At 35.2% G+C, this 21,845-nt stretch overlaps 1 protein-coding gene across 3 annotated transcripts in view; it reads right to left on the bottom strand.

Moving 5' to 3' along the window:
- DPYD (dihydropyrimidine dehydrogenase) overlaps window positions 1-21,845 on the bottom strand; it is an 844,474-nt gene that overhangs the window by 656,643 nt on the left and 165,986 nt on the right. For 2 of the 3 annotated variants that reach the window (XM_054437947.2, XM_063652706.1), the window contains exon 4: window positions 547-634. The exons of the other annotated variant lie outside the window; for it this stretch is intronic. In XM_054437947.2, the coding sequence (XP_054293922.1) occupies window positions 547-634 (88 nt within the window). The remainder of the gene's footprint in view (window positions 1-546; window positions 635-21,845) is intronic. 3 annotated transcript variants of the gene reach the window in all.

Genomic DNA, 21,845 nt, shown 5'->3' with positions numbered 1-21,845 from the left:
TTCCTTTTGTTCTACTCATGCCCATATAAGCCTTTTATTCTAATTTTTGTTGTGTATTTTTTTTGCTATAACTCTATGAGTCATTATGAATTATTTCAAGTCTTAAACAAATTAACTGAATTTTAGTTAAAAAAAAAGTCTATTACCTTGATATATCTACGCGCTAGACTTACTATCAAAGCACACTTTCATCGATATTTCACAAATCACAAATGTGTTTTGGTGATCAATGACAGTTCCTGTCTATTAGTATTTAGCAAGCGTAAACTAAAATCAATCTTTTCAGTGTCTTGAATTTTAAATATCATTCATTTTAACACAAACTAATTTTCAAAACAAAAAACAATGAACCTGGATTTTCATGATAAATCACAACTTGGAAGTGCTTAGTTAATAAATGTGCCACATTTTTAAATGCCTACAGAAGTCATATTTAATGCTTTAACTGGATTTGCTAAGACAAGCTGTATGTTGTACCCACAGATAATAGAGAACAAGATCAAATACTGTTATTATTTTCATTTGCAGAGTTAAATCTGAATTTACCTTGTTTGCAATACTTGTGATGAATGATTTAATATCAAGATTAGTTGGACAGCTCTTCTGACACGGGGCATCTGCACATTTCAAGCATCTAGGAAATAAAATAACTATGTTAAGAAACTACAAGATAAGTGAGATAATCTATTTTCTACCTTATACTCATTCAGAGTCCGTGTCTAGTAAGTATAAATAAAATTATATCATTTTTAGGTACAAAACATTTTTAAGCAATAAATACAAAGTTTCTGTGTTTCATCTTTGGCACTCCTCTTGGGATGCATAAATGAGAATCATGCTGGCTAGTAACTGCCCCTCCTCTCAGAGTTCCTTCTTGATTTTAAGAGAATCATACTTATTTAGGACATACCATTCCCTCACTCTATCAGTTTTGTTTAATCCTTCACTATGCTGACAATACTTGCACGCAGTTTTTTAATAAGGTTTGTAATTCTTTTAGACCAAAATTATTATACAAATGCAAAGATCAAAGGTAAAGTCTTATTTTACCACTTGAAATATCCTTTCTTCCACTCTTCCTTCCTTCCAGCTTCCCTCTCTACCTCTCTCTCTCTTTCCAATTTTCGGAAGTCTTTCAGCCTCCATCCCATTCACAGGACAACTGAGTTCTGTAATAGATGCTTCAAAGCATAGCCCAGATCCACCCCCTTCAAGACCAAAGCTTTATTCCCACAGCTGCCTTCCCTCTGCTGCTGAAGAGAATGGGCTCCAACAAGGTAAGCCTCCTTTCCAGTAGCAGCACACACCCAATTCAAGGTCTGTGAGTGGGGTTAGAGCCTCTCTACCCATTCCCATATTTGGGGAACTAGTCTGCAAGGAGCCATTGAAGCATTTATTGTGACTATTTGCTCAGTCCCACTTCCTTCACTCTTCTACAGATGTTAACCTGCATATAAACTTCCTGCATATTAATCTCATCTGACTCTTCTCTCCTCTCCGGGGGACTGGCCAGAGATATATTCGAACTTTGTTGCACCTAAGAACCACCTGGGAAGCTCGATAAATGGCACAGACTTCACAGAGGAGCCCCTACCGAGTCCAAGTTACTGGCCTGAGAATCTGCATTTTGAAAAGGGCCTCTGAAGTGATTCCAGTGTTCATAGTTGGAACCACATTGTTAGAACAACATTCTATAATTATTCATTCAGGACAACTAAAACCAATGGCCAGACTCATTCTTTATTTGCACATTAACTTATGTGTGTTTTTCTTCATTTATTCATTCATTTAATACATATTTAATAAGCCTCCATTACACAGCAGATCCTGGGATATGAGAATATAAAAGTGTTGGAAAAAGATCACCATGGTCCTGCCATCATAGAACATGCAGTTTGAATGAAGTACAGACACAGAAAAAGCCACACACCGGTCAATGTGGTCAGTGAGAATCTGGGTGAAATATAGCATGCTAAGGGAACACAGATTGAAGACAGTAGTCCTGGAGGGAGGTTGTCAGGACAGGCTTCTTGGGAGGAATAATACTGAAATAGAAGCTTGAAGAATGAGTGGACATTAGGAAAGCAAATGACAGTGGGATTCTGAGTGCAGGGTCACCCAGGATAATTACCCAAGAATAGAAAGAGTATGCACCAGTGCCTGGAAAGAAAAGAACGTGACAGGGTAGGTGAACTAATGAATTTGGTCTAGCATAAAGTGAGAGTGGGAGTAGAAAGAAATGAGTGTGGAGGCAGACAACTAAAGAAAATATACTACTGCCACATGTGTCAGAAAAACATCATTCTCCAAGAATTTCACTGAGAATGAATCCTACATTGCTCAGTGACAAAGGTGACTAGCTAGCTCATTTTCTATACACTTCCATGTGTAAAGACCTTGGTTCATTTCCTTCATGAAAACAATACCAGTCTCCTTGTCATTCTTTTGTAAGTAAGAGAGCCCTCTTCATTGTCTGAACCAATTTCTCAGTACCTAATTAATATCTTGTTTTTAAATCTGATCTCTTTTCTCTGGTTTGTGCCCTTAGCCTTCTCTCTAAATTAAATTTTACACAATGAGTACCAAAGGCTTTTCATAATCAATTGTCCTCTCTGAAATGTAGTCATTAAACTTCTCCCCTATCATTTCTCTAAATACCATTGTTAGATTCACATCTATCATTTAGTTGAATTCCTGTCTGCTCATACTTAACGTTTTTTCCCCGAAACACTATTGCTGAGTTCAAAAATAATTTCTTCAAAGTATAATCTGCAGCATACATTGCAAACAATACAAAAAACTCCATAATGTATGGCCTATTTGGTCCTTGATGTTAAAATGAGGTGATATTTATATGTGTAACTGTCATGTGGATAAATATACTGAGCATTAATAGTGGTTTGAAAGGATCTTCTTTTATGTCGCAATATAAAATAGCTAAAAAGTAAATAATATGCCAACTTAAATATCATCTTATTGTTGAAAAAAAGTCTTTTAAACAGTTGTAAAAATATCCATTACACAAGAGTAAGCATACACACACACACATATACTGGCACATCATATGGATTCTGGTTATCTCTATGAAGTCACAAGTTTCCTGCTTTTCTTTTTTCTAACACCCAACTTGAATAATAACACAATTAAAAAATAAAGTTATAATGTCAGCAGATATAAGGGAACCAAATTAATGTGCAGTGTATTTTTCTGTTCTTTCAGAGAAATCTTATATTCAATATAAACAGATTCACTTAACAGCATTGACAATGTAAGGATTTTTAGTTGTGGTTATTAAGCCTCTTTACCAAATAATTCTCCTTTTATTATTGAGCTAGTTCACAAATAACAGCTGTTGAAAATGTCAGATGTTAATGAGGCAGGGCCACGCAAACCTGAATTGTAGCATTCTTTTTTCCTTTGGTGTCATGAATATGCCAGAATGGGCAGACTCTGATAATAATACCATCTTGCAATTCTCTAAGCGCTCTGCAGACTAAAGTGCATCAGGCTGCCATTAATCCCACTTATCACTCTGACAGCTCAGTAATTACACTACTGCTATAGCCAGGTAGTCCTAATAAAATATCAACCACTGCACTGGAATGCATACTGGTGAGACGTTTTATTAAACTTTGAGGGGTGGGGGTTGATCATCAAGTGATATTAGTGTTGACCTATTTTTCTATTTGACAATAAATTATCCTTTGACCATGCCATAATAGATATTACAGAGTGCATTTACTGCACCAAATCAGAAAGGTACTGCATTACAATGATATAGGCAAATGGTGTAAATAAAATAGCAGAAATGCATGTCAGAATGTTATTACTTAAATTGCTTTAAATGATTGATACCATGAAAAATCACAGACACATTACTTAGGGGAATATGTCAACAATTATTGTAAACCACAGTTCCACATAAATTTCTCCTTAAAAGTAACATTTAAATTACACTTGTTTTCATCTTTAGTCATTTAATTCCCCTTTTACCTTTCAAAGTTACTCTGTTATAATGCAGTTTATTTTTAAATGCATAAGCAGCAAAAATTAATTCAGAGAAACAATTATGTCATACTTTTTCCCCCAAATAGTTGTTATACATAAAGTTAAAGAAGTGTATTTGATGTTTTTAAATTACAAGGAAACAACTTAGAGTTTTCACCAGGCATACACTTTTTAAATTTTCATATTTAATACAAAGCGTAACAATGAATTTCTCGAAGAGAAAAATATAGAATACTTAATCAATGTTAATTTTTTATGATTCGACATGACCATAAAAAATGTATGAAAACTTAAGTACTGTTACTTAGAGGCCAAAAACTATTAAAGATATATTTATCCATGATATTTCTCTAGAGAAAGAGAAACATGATTCCTCTTCCCAAATATCCGTGAAGCTAGACAGTTTGACTCCATAGTATGACACCAAAAATATTATAGTGAGTAATGAAACAAGCGGCATTTCATTCTTCACACATCTGAGAACAGATGCCTGCTTCTTTTATTGGTAACCATCCACGGCATTTGGAATTGTAACCTATGCTCGTTAAAGAATTTTCTACTCAATGAGTTTAAATGGCTGAATTAATTTCTTTCTCAGATAAAAAATAATAATAATAAAACACATACACACAAATCTATCTGAAACCCTTAAAACTCACATTGCATTGTCTTAGCTTTGCTAGAGTTTGGTTTAATTCAGTCAGCATTGTTTCATCAGGCTATGTATATCTACATTAATCTATATATAATGGCATTAAGCAAGAAAGTATTTACATTAAAAATTAAAATATTTTCCTAATATTAATATTGCATTTCCTTAGATATTTAATGTTCTATATCATCATTTGGGAAGTCTACCTAATTTAGATGTATCGGATGGATTCAAAACCTTGTTTCCCTACCCTACAAGCACCAGTGTAGGAAAATACATAATTTAATATCTTCCTCAATGGTGCAATATGTCTACTGAAAACTGGGCAGAATCAACTATCAGGTTGAAAAGAAATGTGAATAAAGAAATGGAAGTTGGAAGTGTCATACATGTATGAGTTCCACAACTTTTATCCTTTGCTTCCAGACCCTATCATAATAAAAGGAGACAAGAAAGATGGCTGGTATCTTTAAAACATGATAGGACTAACTCCATGTTCTGATCCATTAAGCAGTCAAAACAGCCAAAAGCCATCCTCAGCTTCCAATAATTATCTGCCTATTTATACCTCTGTGCTTCTCTTAATAATCCATTAACAGCCCTTCCTATGTACTTCTGACTCTGCTTCTCTGATTACACCACAGGTTCTTAATAGCTTAGGGCTATCTGGAACTAACTTTGAATATTCTTAAATATGCATCTTGGCTCAGCCTCTATTATACTGAGCTGGAAGCTATGATAACATCAATGAAAATAACTGAATTTTTAATGCTGTGCACCATTCGCCTTTTAACCACACCTGTGATGTTCATGTTTTGAGGCTTTTGATATTTATTTGTATTTACAAGTTAATACCAAACATAATTTTAAATAGCTATTTATCTACTAGAAATTTCCTTTTGCACATGGGTGCTTCAAAACAATTCAAGAGAAGCAAATTTAGAACAGAACACAATTCACACAACTGATGCTCAAAATTATTTGTTGAATGATAATAACCAGGAAGCTGGGAATAAAACACAGTTGAGAACTTTCCTGTAAGTATTTTCTGAAGTCTATGTCAGGGGATTATTGGTTTTACCATATAACAGCTGTAAAATGTATAGTTTATACTTTTTGCATATTTTGACTTAAATGAAGGGACTTCCATTAAATTCTATACTCATTATTTATCTTCCTCCATAACAGATTCCTAAAAATTTATGACTACTTCTATCTCCACCTCATAGATGAGGCTCCAGTCATCTCCCATAAGCATAAAAGACCAGTGGCCAAGGCAGTAGAGGAAATAACTAAAACACATTTAGTATCTTACACCCAGGACTATCCCATCTACGTACAAAAACAGGTTAGAATTTTAAAAGGTGGTGTTCTAGTGACCCCATCTCTTGATGACATCAGTGCCTCCTTGCCAGAGTAATTTGAAGACTGAGAAAAAAGCAGTTAAGAAGTCACAGCTAGAGAAAGACTACAGTATTATCTCTCCTGGAGTCCAATTTTAGTTTAGGAAAAAAAAAGTAAAAGGTAGTCTTGACTGTCTCCTCAAGAGGCTTCTCAAGTCCAGATGAAAAGGTTGGGGTTTTACAGTATCATGCAGTTTTGAAGGCTTACCCAACCTTAGTAGTCACTGAGGCACTATGACTCAGAGAAGGAAAGTGACTTGTCCTAAATCTTCCTCAGAGTTTATGGCAAGCTTTTCTAACTCAGTCCATTGCCTGTTCTAGTCTGTAACATATATTTTCTTCTAATTCATATGCTATTATTAGGAAGCTAGTTTTATTACAATTTTAAGCAACTGTGATTTAGCCGTTTGTGCTGGAGATATACTTTTATTAGCATATTCTTATTAAAAATTAAATATGCTACAAAATCCTCAATAGCATAAGAAACCACAACCTCAATCAAGTACTTTGTGCTGTCTTACAAGCAAATAAAATGTCTCCATAAAAACTTAGTACATATCACCTTTTATAAAATTTTAAACAAAGCTTGTTCTATTTTACTATACAGGAAAAAATATATTTATGATTATTAAAGACTGTTGCTCTTAAACGTATTTGTTTCACTTTCTTACTCTGAAAGATATTTGGATAAAGAAGAAAAAGATTCAAAAATAGGCTTTTGGTATACAGTGGTGGAACACGAAAGATGTGATGGAAATTGTATACATTAATAACTGCAAAGGAGTCATTGGAAGAAAATACACACATCATGAATACAGGTACAGACAGTTATAACCAGGAATGAAAAGAGAACAGAGCCCATATAAAGAAAGTAGCGTCAGTACTTAACAATTTCTGAATCTACTGGGGCTCTCACTTATTGGAAATATAAACGATATATAAATGAAAAGATTTAAATAGTAACACTAAACAACAATGACCAAAAGGCCAAAAGAAAATGTTTTTTGTTTTTTGGGTTTTTTGTTGTTGTTGGTGGTGGTGTTTGTTTGTTTTTTTGTTGCTAAACAAATGTACTGATAATTATGCTGAAAATTATGGGATTGAATGAAATTACTGTAGGTTGCAGCATGAAGGAAAAGTGTCCCAATTCTGACTACTCTCTGTTAGAAATTTATTTATGGAGCATAAGATCGTGGTTTATAAACTGAATTGTTAAAACTGAACAAAAAATAAGTTATTAATTACAACTATTAGAAGTAATTAAATATTAGCTATTCACCAGTTTTTACATATCAATAATACAGAAACAGTAACAGTAAACTCAATGAATACCAGGAAAAAATACGTAAAAGCATTCATTAAATGTTTTCCTGCCCAGTAGATATCTGGGCACTAAAACAGCTGATATAATTTGATCCCTGTCACCTGCAGCTACAAGTGAGGTACACTTTAATCAAGAAAATCAGAGAATACCATAGATAAAAGCTCTGCTTTATGTCCTGGAGGGACGGGCTTGTTGGCAACACTCTCCTAGGAAGCCATTCTTTATTCACCTTAAAGATGGCGGGGATTGAGACTATGTACTTAAAGGGATTGAGGAAGATGGCAAGATTCAAGAAGATCAGAGTTTCCTCTGTCTTGTAGTAATGAGGAAAATAGTGATAAGCCATGTACCTAGGAGAGGATGCTCTATAGAATCTGTCCATATTTAGCATAAGTCAGTCAGATAATACATAGCATATATGTATTTAGTGCACACACACACACAGTGTGTGTGTGTGCATGCACACAGACTTTCATGTATACTAATATTAAGTGCTCAAATGTGCTTGCTCATCCAAAGCCTTTAAGTGTATTAACTCAGAAAGCGTAGCATTGGGGTTAAGAGTACAAGTGCTGGTGCTTGATTGCCCATATTTAATTGTTGACTTCACTTCACTGGTTTTAAGACAGTAGGCAAAGGACTTAAACTCTCTGACATGACTTTTCTCATTTGCAAATGGGGATAACTTGTACATCAAATTGTTGCGATAATTTTTAAAGATTATACCCTTATATGCATTTCTTTAGTAACTTAACAGGTATTCTCTACAATCTTCAATGTATTCTGAAAGTTATATATTGCTTTCTCTTCTTTAATGTGGAAGGAATTAGTAAAGAGTCAAAGTATAATGTTTTATAATTATTTATGTACATTAAACATAGTAGACATCTGACAAACATATACATATGCTTTAAGTGTTCATTTTCTCCATACTGGATTTCAGAAGAAGGAAAAGTTATTTTCCTCTCAGGAGAACCAGAGAAGCCTTCTTAGATAGAGAAACTTATGCTGAAAGTTGAGGAACAGGTAGGATTTGACCATGTAGAGATTAGTACAATAGAACTTAATACTGAGAGCAAGTTACCAACGCTATATGATTCTTCTTTTTATTCTACACAGCAGCTGCCACCACACCATGTACATTTTAACTGCTTAATAATGTGAAATGAATGAACAAATGAATGAAAAAAATACAGGGAAAAGAAACTATTGCCTAATGTAATCCATTAAAATAGATATGCCACTGCCACTGCACCATGTACATTTAACTACTCAATAATGTGAAAAGAATGAATTAATTAATGAAAAAAAATACAGTGAAAAGAAACTATTGCCTAATGCAATCCATGAAGACAGATTATGGGTTCATCCAGGACAAACAGTATAATTTGGCTGGGCACGGTGGCTCACACCTGTAATCCTAGCACTGTGGGAGGCCACGGCAGGCAGATCACGTGGTCAGGAGATAGAGACCACCCTGGCTAACACGGTGAAACCCCATCTCCACTAAAAATTCAAAAAAATTAGCCAGGCGTGGTGGCACGCACCTGTAATACCAGCTACTTGGGAGGCTGAGGCAGGAGAATCACTTGAACCCAGGAGGCGGAGGTGGCAATGAGCTGAGATTGCGCCACTGCACTCCAGCCTGGGCGACAGAGCAACACTCCATCTCAAATAAATAAATAAAATGAAAGACTATAATTCATCTTTGGTTCTCAGTGCGTATCCTATTAGCTGGCACATATGTAAGTGCTCATATGTGTTTAAGAAACATTTCTCAGTCACTGTACTTCAGGAAATCAAACAACAAAAATACATGTCAATCTCATCAGTGGTCCAATATTATTTACAGTGTACTGTATATGGAATCCTTTCTTCTTGAGGCTTTTGGTTGTTTCCCCATAGTAATGGTATGATGTAAAAAATATTCTTCTAAAATAATTAAATTAAAAATGACAGGTTGGACAACACAATGTACTGTGAAGCTTGTATTTTTGAAAATGGCTACTTTCTAGCTAAAAATGTGACTGATCTTTATTATGGTTGCATATGTTTGAAAAGTATCTGAAGGATGCAACTGGTAAGTATGAGAATATATGTGACAAAAGACGCTTTCCTTTATTCCTGCTCCACACATTATCTCTAGCTATTCTGTACAGCCTATCTCCCTTCCCTTTTTCAATTGTTATCATCTAATGAGATGGCAACAAAATACTTCTCATGTTCCAGGGTAGGGTAGCAAATTTCCCTGACAAAATAGGCTATCCATGTACAAATATGGTCTGTCTTTCTGTAAGTTCTGAAACTTACACATTGCTTTCTCTTTTTTAATGTGGAAGGAATTAGTGAAGAGTCAAAGAGTAATGTTTTACAATTATTTATGCACAATAAGCATAGTAGACATCTGACAAACATATACATATGCTTTAAGTGTTCAGTCCAACCATTTTTACATTTTGCACTGGTCATATGAATTGACCAGGCAAAAGCAAACCAATGATACTCCCATATATGAATTTCCTTTCTCAAAATCCTTCCAAAGCCTTACAAAGAATTCAGTTAAGAGTTTTAATAGAGAAGAGTTTTAAAGAGTTCAGTTAACAGCTTTAATAGAGAAATACCTATATCTTATATACCACATTAATTTGAATAAGTTTACATAAATGCAATCACATATATCCATAATAGAGAATAGCTATGCATTTAGTTAACACATAGCCATATTCTGAAGCCCAAGGTTCAGAGTATTTTTTACAGTCCAATCACTTTATAGTTACCATTTTTAATTTAACAATAACAAGCCATATGTAATTTTTTTTTTGCAAACCAAGTTATTGTTCCATGCTCACCACAACTATGGTTTCCTTCATATTCTAGACAGCTGTTACATGATGCTCAATACACTTTTGATCCTTCACAGACCTTGATGACAGTACTAACAGTTTTTATTACAGCTTTCCTACTACACTGTAATCTTATTTCACCTGGACCATTTCCCCACTAGCATCATAAACTCTTTGATTTATATCAAATAATTATTCCAGGCTTCATAGAAAAAAAAGAAATTATTTTGTGTTGCATATTCACATGCTATGCAAATTATCTTCTTAAGTTTTGAAACACCTGTTGTATGTTTATCTTAATTTCAATGAAGCCCCTTTAGAAAAGTTTAAAAAACTAACATATATATTTTTCATAGATGCCCTAGAAGTAAGCTTCTCAGCAAACTTCAAAACTGAGAAAGCTCTATATTTTATGACATATTTGTGGGCAATTTCAGAAATAATATATTAGTAACACTAATCTGACATATAGATTTAGAGTGCATGTACCCCAGAACTTAAGATAAAAATAAAAATTTTTTAAAAAGATGTGAAAAAGGAGGTCAAATTGTTAAATCCATAAATAAAATAGGTTATTTGTTCCTATACAATTCCTAGATGTACGGAATATGTTTGTTATGAAAAAAACAGTATGTAGACAAATATGTAAACCCACCTTAGGGCATGTGGACTAAGATTTGGGATAGATTTTACTTTTCACAATGCTATATTGTTTGCATTTTTTGCAATAAGTAAGTATAACTTACATTATTAAAAACAAGACATAGATGTTGACTAAAATCACATTATCATAAGTAATTTTTACTTTTTGCACTGGTCATATGAATTGACCAGGCAAAAACAAACCAATGATACTCCCATATATGAAATTCCTTTCTCAAAATCCCTCCAAAGCCTTACAAAGAATTCACTTAAGAGTTTTAATAGAGTGACCATAATGGATATGCAACTTACACAGGTTTGAACTGCTGGGCTCAAGTATACATGGGCTTTTGTTTTCAACCAAACAAGGACTGAAAATGTAGTATTTGTGGGATACAAAATTTGCCTATATGGAGGGCCAACTGAGGGACTTGAGTATGTGCAAATTTTGGTATATGCAAGGGTCCTGGCAACTCTCTAGCATATACCAAAGGATGACTATATTTCTGAGTATTTGGTGGCTCATAAAGCTACCATAAAAAAGGGCTGAGGTGGATGAAAAGAATACTGACTGACAATGCAAGCACTGGAGGCCCTCATTAATTAAGCTGAAACAATAGTGGAAAAAAAGTTTGGCCTTAAAATTAAAAGATAGCATTCATCAATAATAGAATCTTGAGGTAAATAAATGTCTCCACATATTAGCTGTGTAGGTATAATTGAACAACAGAAATAATTCAACTCAAAATTATTAAAAGATTCTGTGTTCTAAGTTCTGTGCTGGCAAAAGGGAGGAGCTACTGGAACCTACTTAGAAGATAATGACTTAATATATTGGACACATACTTCATAAAGAGGGCTTTCAAAATATATATATATATACACACACATATATATACACACATATATACATATATATATATACACACACACAGATACATATATATATGGCAGGGGACAGTGGCTCACGCCTGTAACCTCAATGCTTTGGGAGAATTACTTCAGGCCAGGGTTCCATATCAGCCTGGGCAACATAGGAAGACCTTGTCTCTACCAAAAAACAACAAAAATGAAAGAAATTAGCCAAGTATGGTGGTCTCTACTTTAGTCACAGCTGTAGGCTGAGGCAGGAAGACTGCTTGAGCCCAGAAGGTCAAGGCTGCAGTGAGCTATGATCGTACCACTGCATTCCAGCCTCAGTGACAGAACGCTGTCTCTAAAAACGATTTTTTTTTTTTTTTGAGATGGAGTTTCTGTCGCCCTGACTGGAGTGCAGTGGTGCCATCTCAGCTCACTGCAACCTCTGCCTCCTGGGTTCAAGCGATTCTCATGCCTCAGCCTCCCGAGTAGCTGAGATCACAGGCCTGCGCCACCACGTCCAGCTAATTTTTGTATTTTTATTGGAGACTTTCACCATGTTGGCCGGGCTGGTGTCGAACTCCTCACCTCAGGCAGTCAGCCCTCCTCGGCCTCCCAAAGTGCTGGGATTACAGCTGTGAGCCACTGCGCCTGGCCTAAAAAAATATTTTTGTGTGTGTGTATTTTTTTTCTTTAAAAGTGCAACAGTGATTGCCATTATTATAGAGGATGAAATAGCACATTTGGAAAGCAATGTCCATATATGAATTGTCTTCCTCTTAGAACTGTTGAGTTTCATGTGTGACATCCATACAAGTTTATTTGGTAGTTTTATTCCATAAAAATGGTGCCATTCTCCCTTTTACAAAAATAAAAAGTAAACCTACTTCACACACACACACACACACACACACACACACACACACACACATTAAATTTAAATTCAATTTAAATTTAAATATTCATTCATTTTACTTAGCTAAATCTATGCTGATTACGCCAAGTGAAAGGATAATTTATTCAGCACAAATTTTTTTCTAAAGTTTTAATGCAATCCTGGTGATCTTTTTAAAATCCCTGTCTGATCATGACATTCTCCTTAAAGGGGAGAATCTTGGTACTATATCATCTCTAAGCCTCGGCTTCTATTGCATTTCCACAGCTAGAGCTGCAACTCCCGCCCGATGCTAGAACTCTGCTCATAGTTCCATGTGTAGGTCATTTTCAAACTGTGCAGTCCACATGCTCTTCCCTTTCCTGAAGAGCCACACTTCAAGTTTTCATCAGAACTCAGCTCAGATGTCTCCTGTGAAACCCCCTGGCTATAATGCTTGGAGCCATTCTGATCTCTAATAGCACCCGGCGGGTTCCCTTATCAAAGCAATTATCACATTGAACTGTAACAGCTGATTCACTTTTCTAGTCTATCTTCTATTTCCTCCTCCAGTGAGAAAATGGTTGGGTTCCTTTGTCTTTGAGTTTAGTCTACTTGGAAATAGATTAATTTGAATTCAGATGAAAAAGCCAGAATTTTGGCAATAATCCAGTTTTTGTACAGTTAATGTTTGGTAAAAATTATTTTTAATAAATGTTCTTCAAATTTATGTAAATAACAAATCTTTATAACTTAAACATTATATTTATTTAGTAGGTATTTATGCAAGGGGTTACTATATACTAGCACTGTTCTGTGTGTTTTATAAATGTTAACTCATTTAATTTTCATAATCACTCAATGAGGTAGATATAAATATTAACTCCTATGTTTATAAAAACCCGATGAGGTAGATACTGTTGTTATTCTCATTCTAAAGAAAAAGATATTAAGGCACAAAATTTGCTCCTCTGATTTAGGTTTGAAATATGTTACTGCTTATTTGTATGATCCTGATAATCATCAAGAAGTTAATAAAGATCTCCTAAAAATCTATAATTCTGGTTATCTCTGCCACTTCCTCAGAACAGAGTATGGTGACATCAAGGCTTGTCTCACAGTTTGTGAAAGGCAGATTCAGGACTCTTATCCAGGTTTGACTTGCTCTACAGACCAGCCTGTGGGGATCATCATTTCATTTCTGCAATAGTTCTCATAATGATAGCCAGTAATCCCAGAGAACTTGAGAAAGTTTCCTGAAATAACACATTAAAACCAAGCATAACATAGTCATTACTATATATTTTATATATGACTGAATTTAGAAACAAGCAAACAAAAATTCCTCATTTATTTACTAGGAACCCAGCAATAATACTTGCAGATCATGTAATCATTTACAAAGCATTTTCTCGTATGTAAATTACCTATAGAAATCAGTAAGACCAATCTTTCCAGTAGAAATACTAGACAAAATAAAAGCAATTAGAAACAACATTTATAACTATCAGAAATATGACGCATAATACATACAATAAAAATACATATATAATAGATAAAATAAAATTACATATCCAACTTGTATAACCATGACTCTAAATTAATTATGTCCCTATCCAGCATCTGGAATATTATATAAAATGACATAAAAGCAGCTCAGAACAAAATTGTCCCCATTAAAACTATTGTGTGGGACCACTATAACCTCATGCAAGCTTTTGTATGAAATGGCTTAAGACATGACTTTTGTTCTTAGGCATTTAATGCCTAAGAATCAATGCTGATGTTGCACATAAAGAATATGTGGAAATTTCAGGAAATTAATGAATATGGGTGAAAAACAGATAAGAATATAAATGTTTAATCTTCTCAATTTAATTCATATCATAAGGTAGACCACGTTTTCAGGCAATGGCACTGCTTAGAAAGTGAACTAATATGAAGATGATCTATTCATTAAGAGAAGATTTTTTGAGAAAATTAGCCTAGAAGCTAAAGGACACAATGTTCAGAAATAATATCTTAAATAATATCAATAAAATTAGCCGTCTACAGCTTAATATGATTTAAACTCGAAAAACAGGAAAATAAAAAAGCTAAGGGCAAATAATATATAGTTTTGTAAAAATGGAAAATTCCCTCCACTATGCTCCTAATGAAATGCATAAGAGCACTGACAATGCTGTCACAGTACGTGACATGCTCCATTAAGAAAGCTGAATGAAAAATTTGAGTCAAGGTAATAGTACTTAAATGTGTTTGTGTTCTGCGGAATCTTAACATGTTATTTGCGTTGTTCCTTCATTCTTTGTTTTCTTCTTTCCTTCAATCAACAAATGTCTATAGAGCACTTAACTATTTTCTGAGATTTTGCTAGGTGCTGGAGATAACAGGATGAATAAGTTATAGGTTCTGCCCTCAAGAATCTTCACAGCGGTGGAGTCAGATAAATAAATGCCCATCCTCAGATTATGTAGAGGAGGGGTAATAGAAAGATAAGAGATACAGGGTGTGTATCTTTTTCTTCAATAAAAACCCTACTTCAGAGGTACACTCATTTGTTCACTCCTCTATCTTCAAAGCCTAGCATCATGCTAAGGACACAATGACCATTCAATGTCCATTTGTTGACTAAATGAATGAGGTATTTATTTGTTTCTTGGGGAAGGATGAGAGAGAGAGAGAGTCTTGTGGACAGGCCAAGTAACACATGGCCTTAAGAAGACACGGAATGTGAGGAATTGAAAGCACTTGTTACTATCCTACTGAAAGTAGCATAGAGGCTGCAGGACAATTCTATGGATGGCCTTGCACCAACCCGGTTCTCCCCTCTTTCCTGCTTGTAGGTCTCAGGAACAACTATAGCATGTGCTGTAAATGCAGCATCCTGAGCTAAGAAAGGACAAGGTAGAACAGATCAAGCTCTGCTCTAGTCTACCCTAGAAACAGAGAGTCCTTCAACACATTAGCCCAATATGTCCTATGACCCTGGGGTATAAAATCCAGGGCAGGCTGCTTCCCTGAGTCCCCCAGCTGTGATGCCAGTGGGATGCCCCCATTAGTGATATCATCCATGCCTGGGCAACTTTCCTAAGCCTTGGAAGACTGGCCCACAATGGGTCTGAGGCTCCTGTTTTCCCTACTGTCTATCTGTAAGTAATAAACCTGCTTCATGCAACTTATTGCATGTAAGCATGTTTTGTCTCACCAGACTCAGACAAGCTGGTAACAGTGCACAATGAATCTGCTTCACAGAGCTCTCTGCCCAACTACATTTAATTCACCCCCACAGTAAACAAATCATCCCTTCTTTCAACTGATCTCTCTTCTTTTATCCACACACCATACATTTGATACCCACCACAACACAATATCATAAAAGGCAGTACGGTTTAATGGATTCTGGATTTAAATCCAGCTCTATTATTAGCTTTGTGATCTTGAGAAAGTTATTTAAATCCTTTGTGCCCCAGTTTCCTCATCTAAATTGCTAATTATAGTCTAGACATCATATCATTATAGGGAGGATTAAATAAATAATACATGCGGAACATTTGGAACAGTTCCTGCCATTAATGAGTGCTCAATAATGTAAATCATTTGTATTATAATCTAGGAACAATGAAGAACACAATGTGGGAAATGAGCACTGTTTTTTAATAGCTACTGGGAAGTATAGAGCTATGGTGAAAACTGTAAAACAGTGACTACCACATCAGTTACTGTGAAAATAAATGAGGTAATTATGACAAACACCAACGTCGTATTTATAGTAGCTGCTCAATAAATGTTAACTAGAAAACATGATGAAAAATGTCTTAATCTCCCAAGCCAACCAAGAGGGAACACAGAAGGGAAGTAGTATCATGTTGAATAAAAATAAACTGTGTAACCAAAGAGATCATAAGAATAAAATCGTAAATACCACGTGCATCTATTAGGATTATAATGAAAGCAGCAGCCATACCACAAAGCCAAACATAAATTGATCTCCATAGGTATCCCATTTGCACGATGAGTTACATTACACAATGACTTGGCAATCATTATCTTATAGCCCAGGGTGGTGGGAGCAGGCAGGGAGGCCAATGAGTCTCCCTTTGTCAAGGGAAGATCTCTGATGGAAGTTTGATTTTTGCCTCGTTTATTCCTCACATCTAAAATGGATATTTTTCCAAAACATGAATGCCTTCCATATGATGAAACAACACTAAAATTTCTGTTTTAATTAAACAGAAAGAAGAAGAAGAGAAACTTATTTTAAAATAATATTACAGAAATTTTTCCTACGTGCCACCTTTTCATTAAGCTGTGAAATTTCTCACCTGCTCCCTACTTGGTATTTTTTTAAGGTGAACTTTTCAGAACAACCCCACGGAGAGGAAATTGCTTTGCAAGCTAGAAAGATATTAATCTGTTCTCCCAGCATCATGGGTGCATAAATCCTTTCATATTGAAGAGGTGTTGTTAAAGTTCTATATATAAGACGACAGTACAGTATTGATTTTGGTAATGCTAGTACAAAAGCAGTATTTTCAGTTAAATATGCTATATTCTTTCAATTTTCCTGCCTTTACTCTTGCTTTTCCCTCAATAGAAATGCGTGCTGCTCATTCCCACTCCCTATCTGGCAGGTTCCTGGGCATCCTTCAAGACACAGCATTAGGTGTCATCTCCTGTTGAGAAGCTTTCCTCAACTACCCCCAACTCCTCCTAAATGTTATTTTTTTCTTATTCATATCCCCATATTTTTCAAACTATAATATAATTGATTTGTAAGCTAACTGTATCCCCAAATAGCCTGACAGGTCTCAGGAGGACATTCATTCATTTAACAAATATTGGTTGAGTACCTGTTAGGTCCAGGGTCAAGGGAAAATGATGGCAAGTAATACAGAGACAGATTCTTTCTGTAACTCAGAATTAAACAAGTGAATGAACAAACATTGCATTGTAGACTAAGTTTAAATCATGATAGCACAGCACAGTGAGATCAGGGGATCAGGAAAGTCTTCCTGCTAAGTCAAGAAGAAGCAGGAGTTAGCCAGGGTGAGGAGAAAAGTGGAAGAGGCAGAAGAGACGTGCAAATACCATCAGATGGCAGGAGGCCCAGCATTTGGAGGCTTTGAAAGAAGGCCCTGGTGACTGAAGCAGGAGGTGAGTCCAGGGAGGCTGATGAGGGCAAGGAAAATGCCAGGTTAGTCTTGCATTTTCAGCAGCAGCCACACCAGGTGTTCAACAAATGCTTTTTGAATAAATAAATACTAATACTAACAAAGATAACTATGCCTTTGTTTGGCTTTTGAGGATATGCATTCCTATCTTGAAAAAACTGAAATTGTTAGAAGGTAATTTACCTCCCATTACTATACATAGGAATATTTTTGCCTTGTTAAGACTTTCCCCTTTTCATATGCTTCAAAATAATGTAGACAGCTATAATTCAGTATTAAATACAGAATATAAAGCATTTATGACGCAAGTAACTAGAAAAACACATCTTACATACATCAGCTCCCAGGACAAGTATTCATAATATGTAGGAAGTTTCACTGTGGATCCAAGGGGATGTAAATGGTACAATCTCTTTAGGAAAAAAATGATCATCATTTTCCACATAGTGTAACCAAATGAATACCCAATAAGGCAGCTTGGCGCTAACCATTTCTTTTGTCTGCACTACTGAATTCCCATAATACGCATTGCCTGAGAAATGGAGCGCCTGCCCCTTTTTGATTATCTCATTTATAGACATCTCCCATCACAAAATACTTCAGTCATAGGGCAATCAAAGATACCTAAAAATAAACTCTTGAGGGAAGACAAATAAGAAAATCTAACCCATAATTGTCCCTCTGCATTGAAAAAACACTGGACAAATAATGCAATCTGGCTGCCATTCTGTTATCAACAAATTATTTAACCCTGAACAAACTACTTAACCTCTACTAAGTGAAACCTCATTTTTAGCTAAGAGCAATGGGTGTATGATTAGGTGGTCTTTAAAGTGCCTTCCAACACACAAGGGCCATGACCCCATGTCCTCTTCACATATGTCAAAAGTGTTATCAGATTATGAGAGCAAAAAAAAAAAAAAAAAAAAAACCACAGTGTCATTTTAGGGGGAAATTGATAATCTCCAAAATTTTAAACTCTGAATGTTTCTTTACATGAGAGACATTAATCTTTCAATAAGAACATAGTTTAGGCCTCTCCTAAAATTTCATTAGCAGTGAAACCCTTATTTTAAAAAGAATGTGAATAACTTGAATGAAATCCAATCCACAGCAGTAAAAATGGTAATATATTTGACAACTCTAATCTGGTCCAAAATATTTGGCTACATTAAGTGATTAGGATATAGAATGTTTCCAGTTTCTCCACCCTGTATTTCTTGGCAGTCCGACTAGTAAAATTTTGGAATAAGTCCTTAAGAGAGTTATTTAAGTTCAATTTTGAGAATCAGGCACTGACCTTCACTACAGTCAGCAATTTCCCATTTATTTCTATCCCTATCATGTCATTTTAGCCTCCTGCACAGGAAACATCAAGCTTCTTTCTAGAAAGTATAAGACAGAATAACCAAAAGATCTGGTCTGGAGCCAGAAAATAAGAGTTTATATCCTGTCCCTGCTACTTGGAGGCTGCAGGGCTTGGCTAAGCCACTTAATCTTTCTAACATTCTCCATTTGGGAAATGAGACAATATTTACCTTAGAATCATGAGAATCCAATAAAGTACACAAAGTGTTGGGGCAAGCAGCTATTCAAGACACAGTTATTTATTCACTTATACATGGTTTGCTGGTGTTCATGCCCATTCCACCAACACCTTACCTGCAGTGTACTTCTGTGGGACTAAATTTTTTGGCTTGTGTTTTGCTTACTTGCTGCCCAGTCTGTATACCAGTGTTACTGCATCCTAACAAAACAAAGCTTTGCTGCATTGGTGTTCAGAAATATTTCACTAAATATCTTAAAGTTCTAAAAGCCCAAGGCATTTGTTGACTAATCATTAGGTCAGATTTCTTATTCCTCTTGTCCTACTTCCCTTCATGTTTCTGGTTAATGCTTCTTAAAATTGCTAAAACCTTGGCTTTTGAGTCTTTACTGCCCATTTAGCTTTTAATATTATGCTCAAAGACTCTTAGACAATCCAACAAATTTATCCATATGGCTGCTTCTGACCTCACAACTATCTTTGATATTTCTTTTTCCCGCTAGCCATCAAGTTACACATAACAGTGGAAAACAGCACTTATCCAAAGTAACACTGAAATACTTCTCTTAGAAGACAAGCATATTTTTGTTTATTATTGTGTAGAAACCATTCAATACCAGTATTTTCTAAACTGTGCTTTTAGATGAATATTTGTAAAACAAATAAATATTACATTGTATTGCCACCTTCTACAATCTTTTATGTATTTTTTGTTGTCCTAAATTGATATACTGTTACTAAAGACATAATTCTGATTTAATTCACTTAATAATTACATATTTATTTATCGAACGTTTCCTAGATACTTACAATGGGATAAACACTATACTAGGCACCAGAGTTTCAAAGATGATCAGAATGTGATCCATAACTTACACAATAACCATATTATTGGACAGCAAATACTTAAATATCCAATTATGGATATATGAGATGTGATAAACTAAAAGCATGTGCAAAAGACTCTAAAAACACAAAGAAAGGAATGGGAAGAAACAAGAGAAATGTCTCATGGAAAGTGGCTTTTGGGATGAATCTTAAAGAACGATGTCTTCGACAGAGAAGGAAGGCGGTGTTTTGGTGGAAGCAGCAGAATGGGCAGAGGCATAGAATATACAAGTACGTAAAGCACTCAGGGAAAACCTCTGTTCCTCAGAAGAGTTAGGATAACATACCTGAGAGAGGGTAGCTGGAATGAAATTCTAGTCTGTATTGGAACTCAGTTTTACTAGTCCTCTAAGAATTTTGTTGTAAAATTTTTATTGGAAGCCCATCTTCATTCCAAATATACAGCCATATTTGAATCTCTTTCTCACACATACACAAACACACCCCACATATATACAGTTGATCCTCACGTATCAGTGGGTTTCACATCTGCAGATCCAACAAACTGTAAAGCAAAATATTCAAAAATAAATTTCAAAAAATAAAAAATAACAATACAACAATAAAAATAAAGTGAATTTTAAGATATAGTATAGCTATTTATATTTGTATTTACTTTTTTAGGTATATGAGTAATCTAGAGATGATTTAAAGTATACAAGAGGATGTGGAAGGATGTGTGTAAGTTACACACAACTATTAAACCATTTTATCTCAGGGACTTGAACATCAACTGATTTCAGTATCACTGGGGATCATAGAACCTTGGTGGATGACTGTAATGTCAAAGTACAGAGGGCACCTAAAGAACAACTGAGATACTTCAGGGATCAGAGAAGAAACAAAGACACAGGGTAGCAAGCATAACTGAAGCTACAGGTCTGAAGTACTCCAGGTTCTGAAGCAAGCAGAGATAGCCTAGAATCAACTGCGCTAGTGTAATTGAGACCAAACGTCTCCTGCCTCAGGTGGGGGACTGTAGTTAAGCTCCTTGCTTCAAATTGTGGGCCAGGTGGATAGGACTGATCTTCCCATGCAAGGGGTTAGAACAACACTGAAAGTCGTGCTAATTAGGATAATATAAAGCCGTATGCCAAAGAGAAAGGAGGAATCCAACACAGATGTAGCTTGAATCTAAGGTGTAGGTCCAGCCACCCCTCATGTGGTTTCCATAGATAAAACATCAACACAATTATCAATGGGACTACTCCCAGAGCCACCAGTTTAACACATGATTCTACATCAGGTGGCTTAAAGTCCATGTTGAGGCAATCACAGAGTTGTTAGTTCATCAAGATAAAAACAAATAAACACAACAATCACCATAGATGCACAAATTCACAAAATTTCTAAAATGATACAAGGAAAAACTAACACCAAAAAAAGACTGCCAATTATAAGAAACAAATTTATTACAAAGTGAAAAAGGAGCAATCTGAAAACGTCTTTAAAATTACTGTTTAAAATTCTCATAAGAAAATAAAGGAGGTACTACTATCCCTTAATGACAAAACGAGAAAATATGAAACAAAATGAGCAGAAATTAAAGAGAAATGGAGGGTACTAAAAAAGCCAAGCAGAAATTCTAAAGATAGAAAATTCTGACATTACAGCTATTACTAAAAAGCCAAAA

This window comes from Pongo pygmaeus, chromosome 1 (assembly GCF_028885625.2).
Source record: "Pongo pygmaeus isolate AG05252 chromosome 1, NHGRI_mPonPyg2-v2.0_pri, whole genome shotgun sequence".
In the NCBI taxonomy this organism is placed as follows: Eukaryota; Metazoa; Chordata; class Mammalia; order Primates; family Hominidae; genus Pongo; species Pongo pygmaeus.
This window is presented reverse-complemented; position numbering and strand designations above follow the sequence as displayed.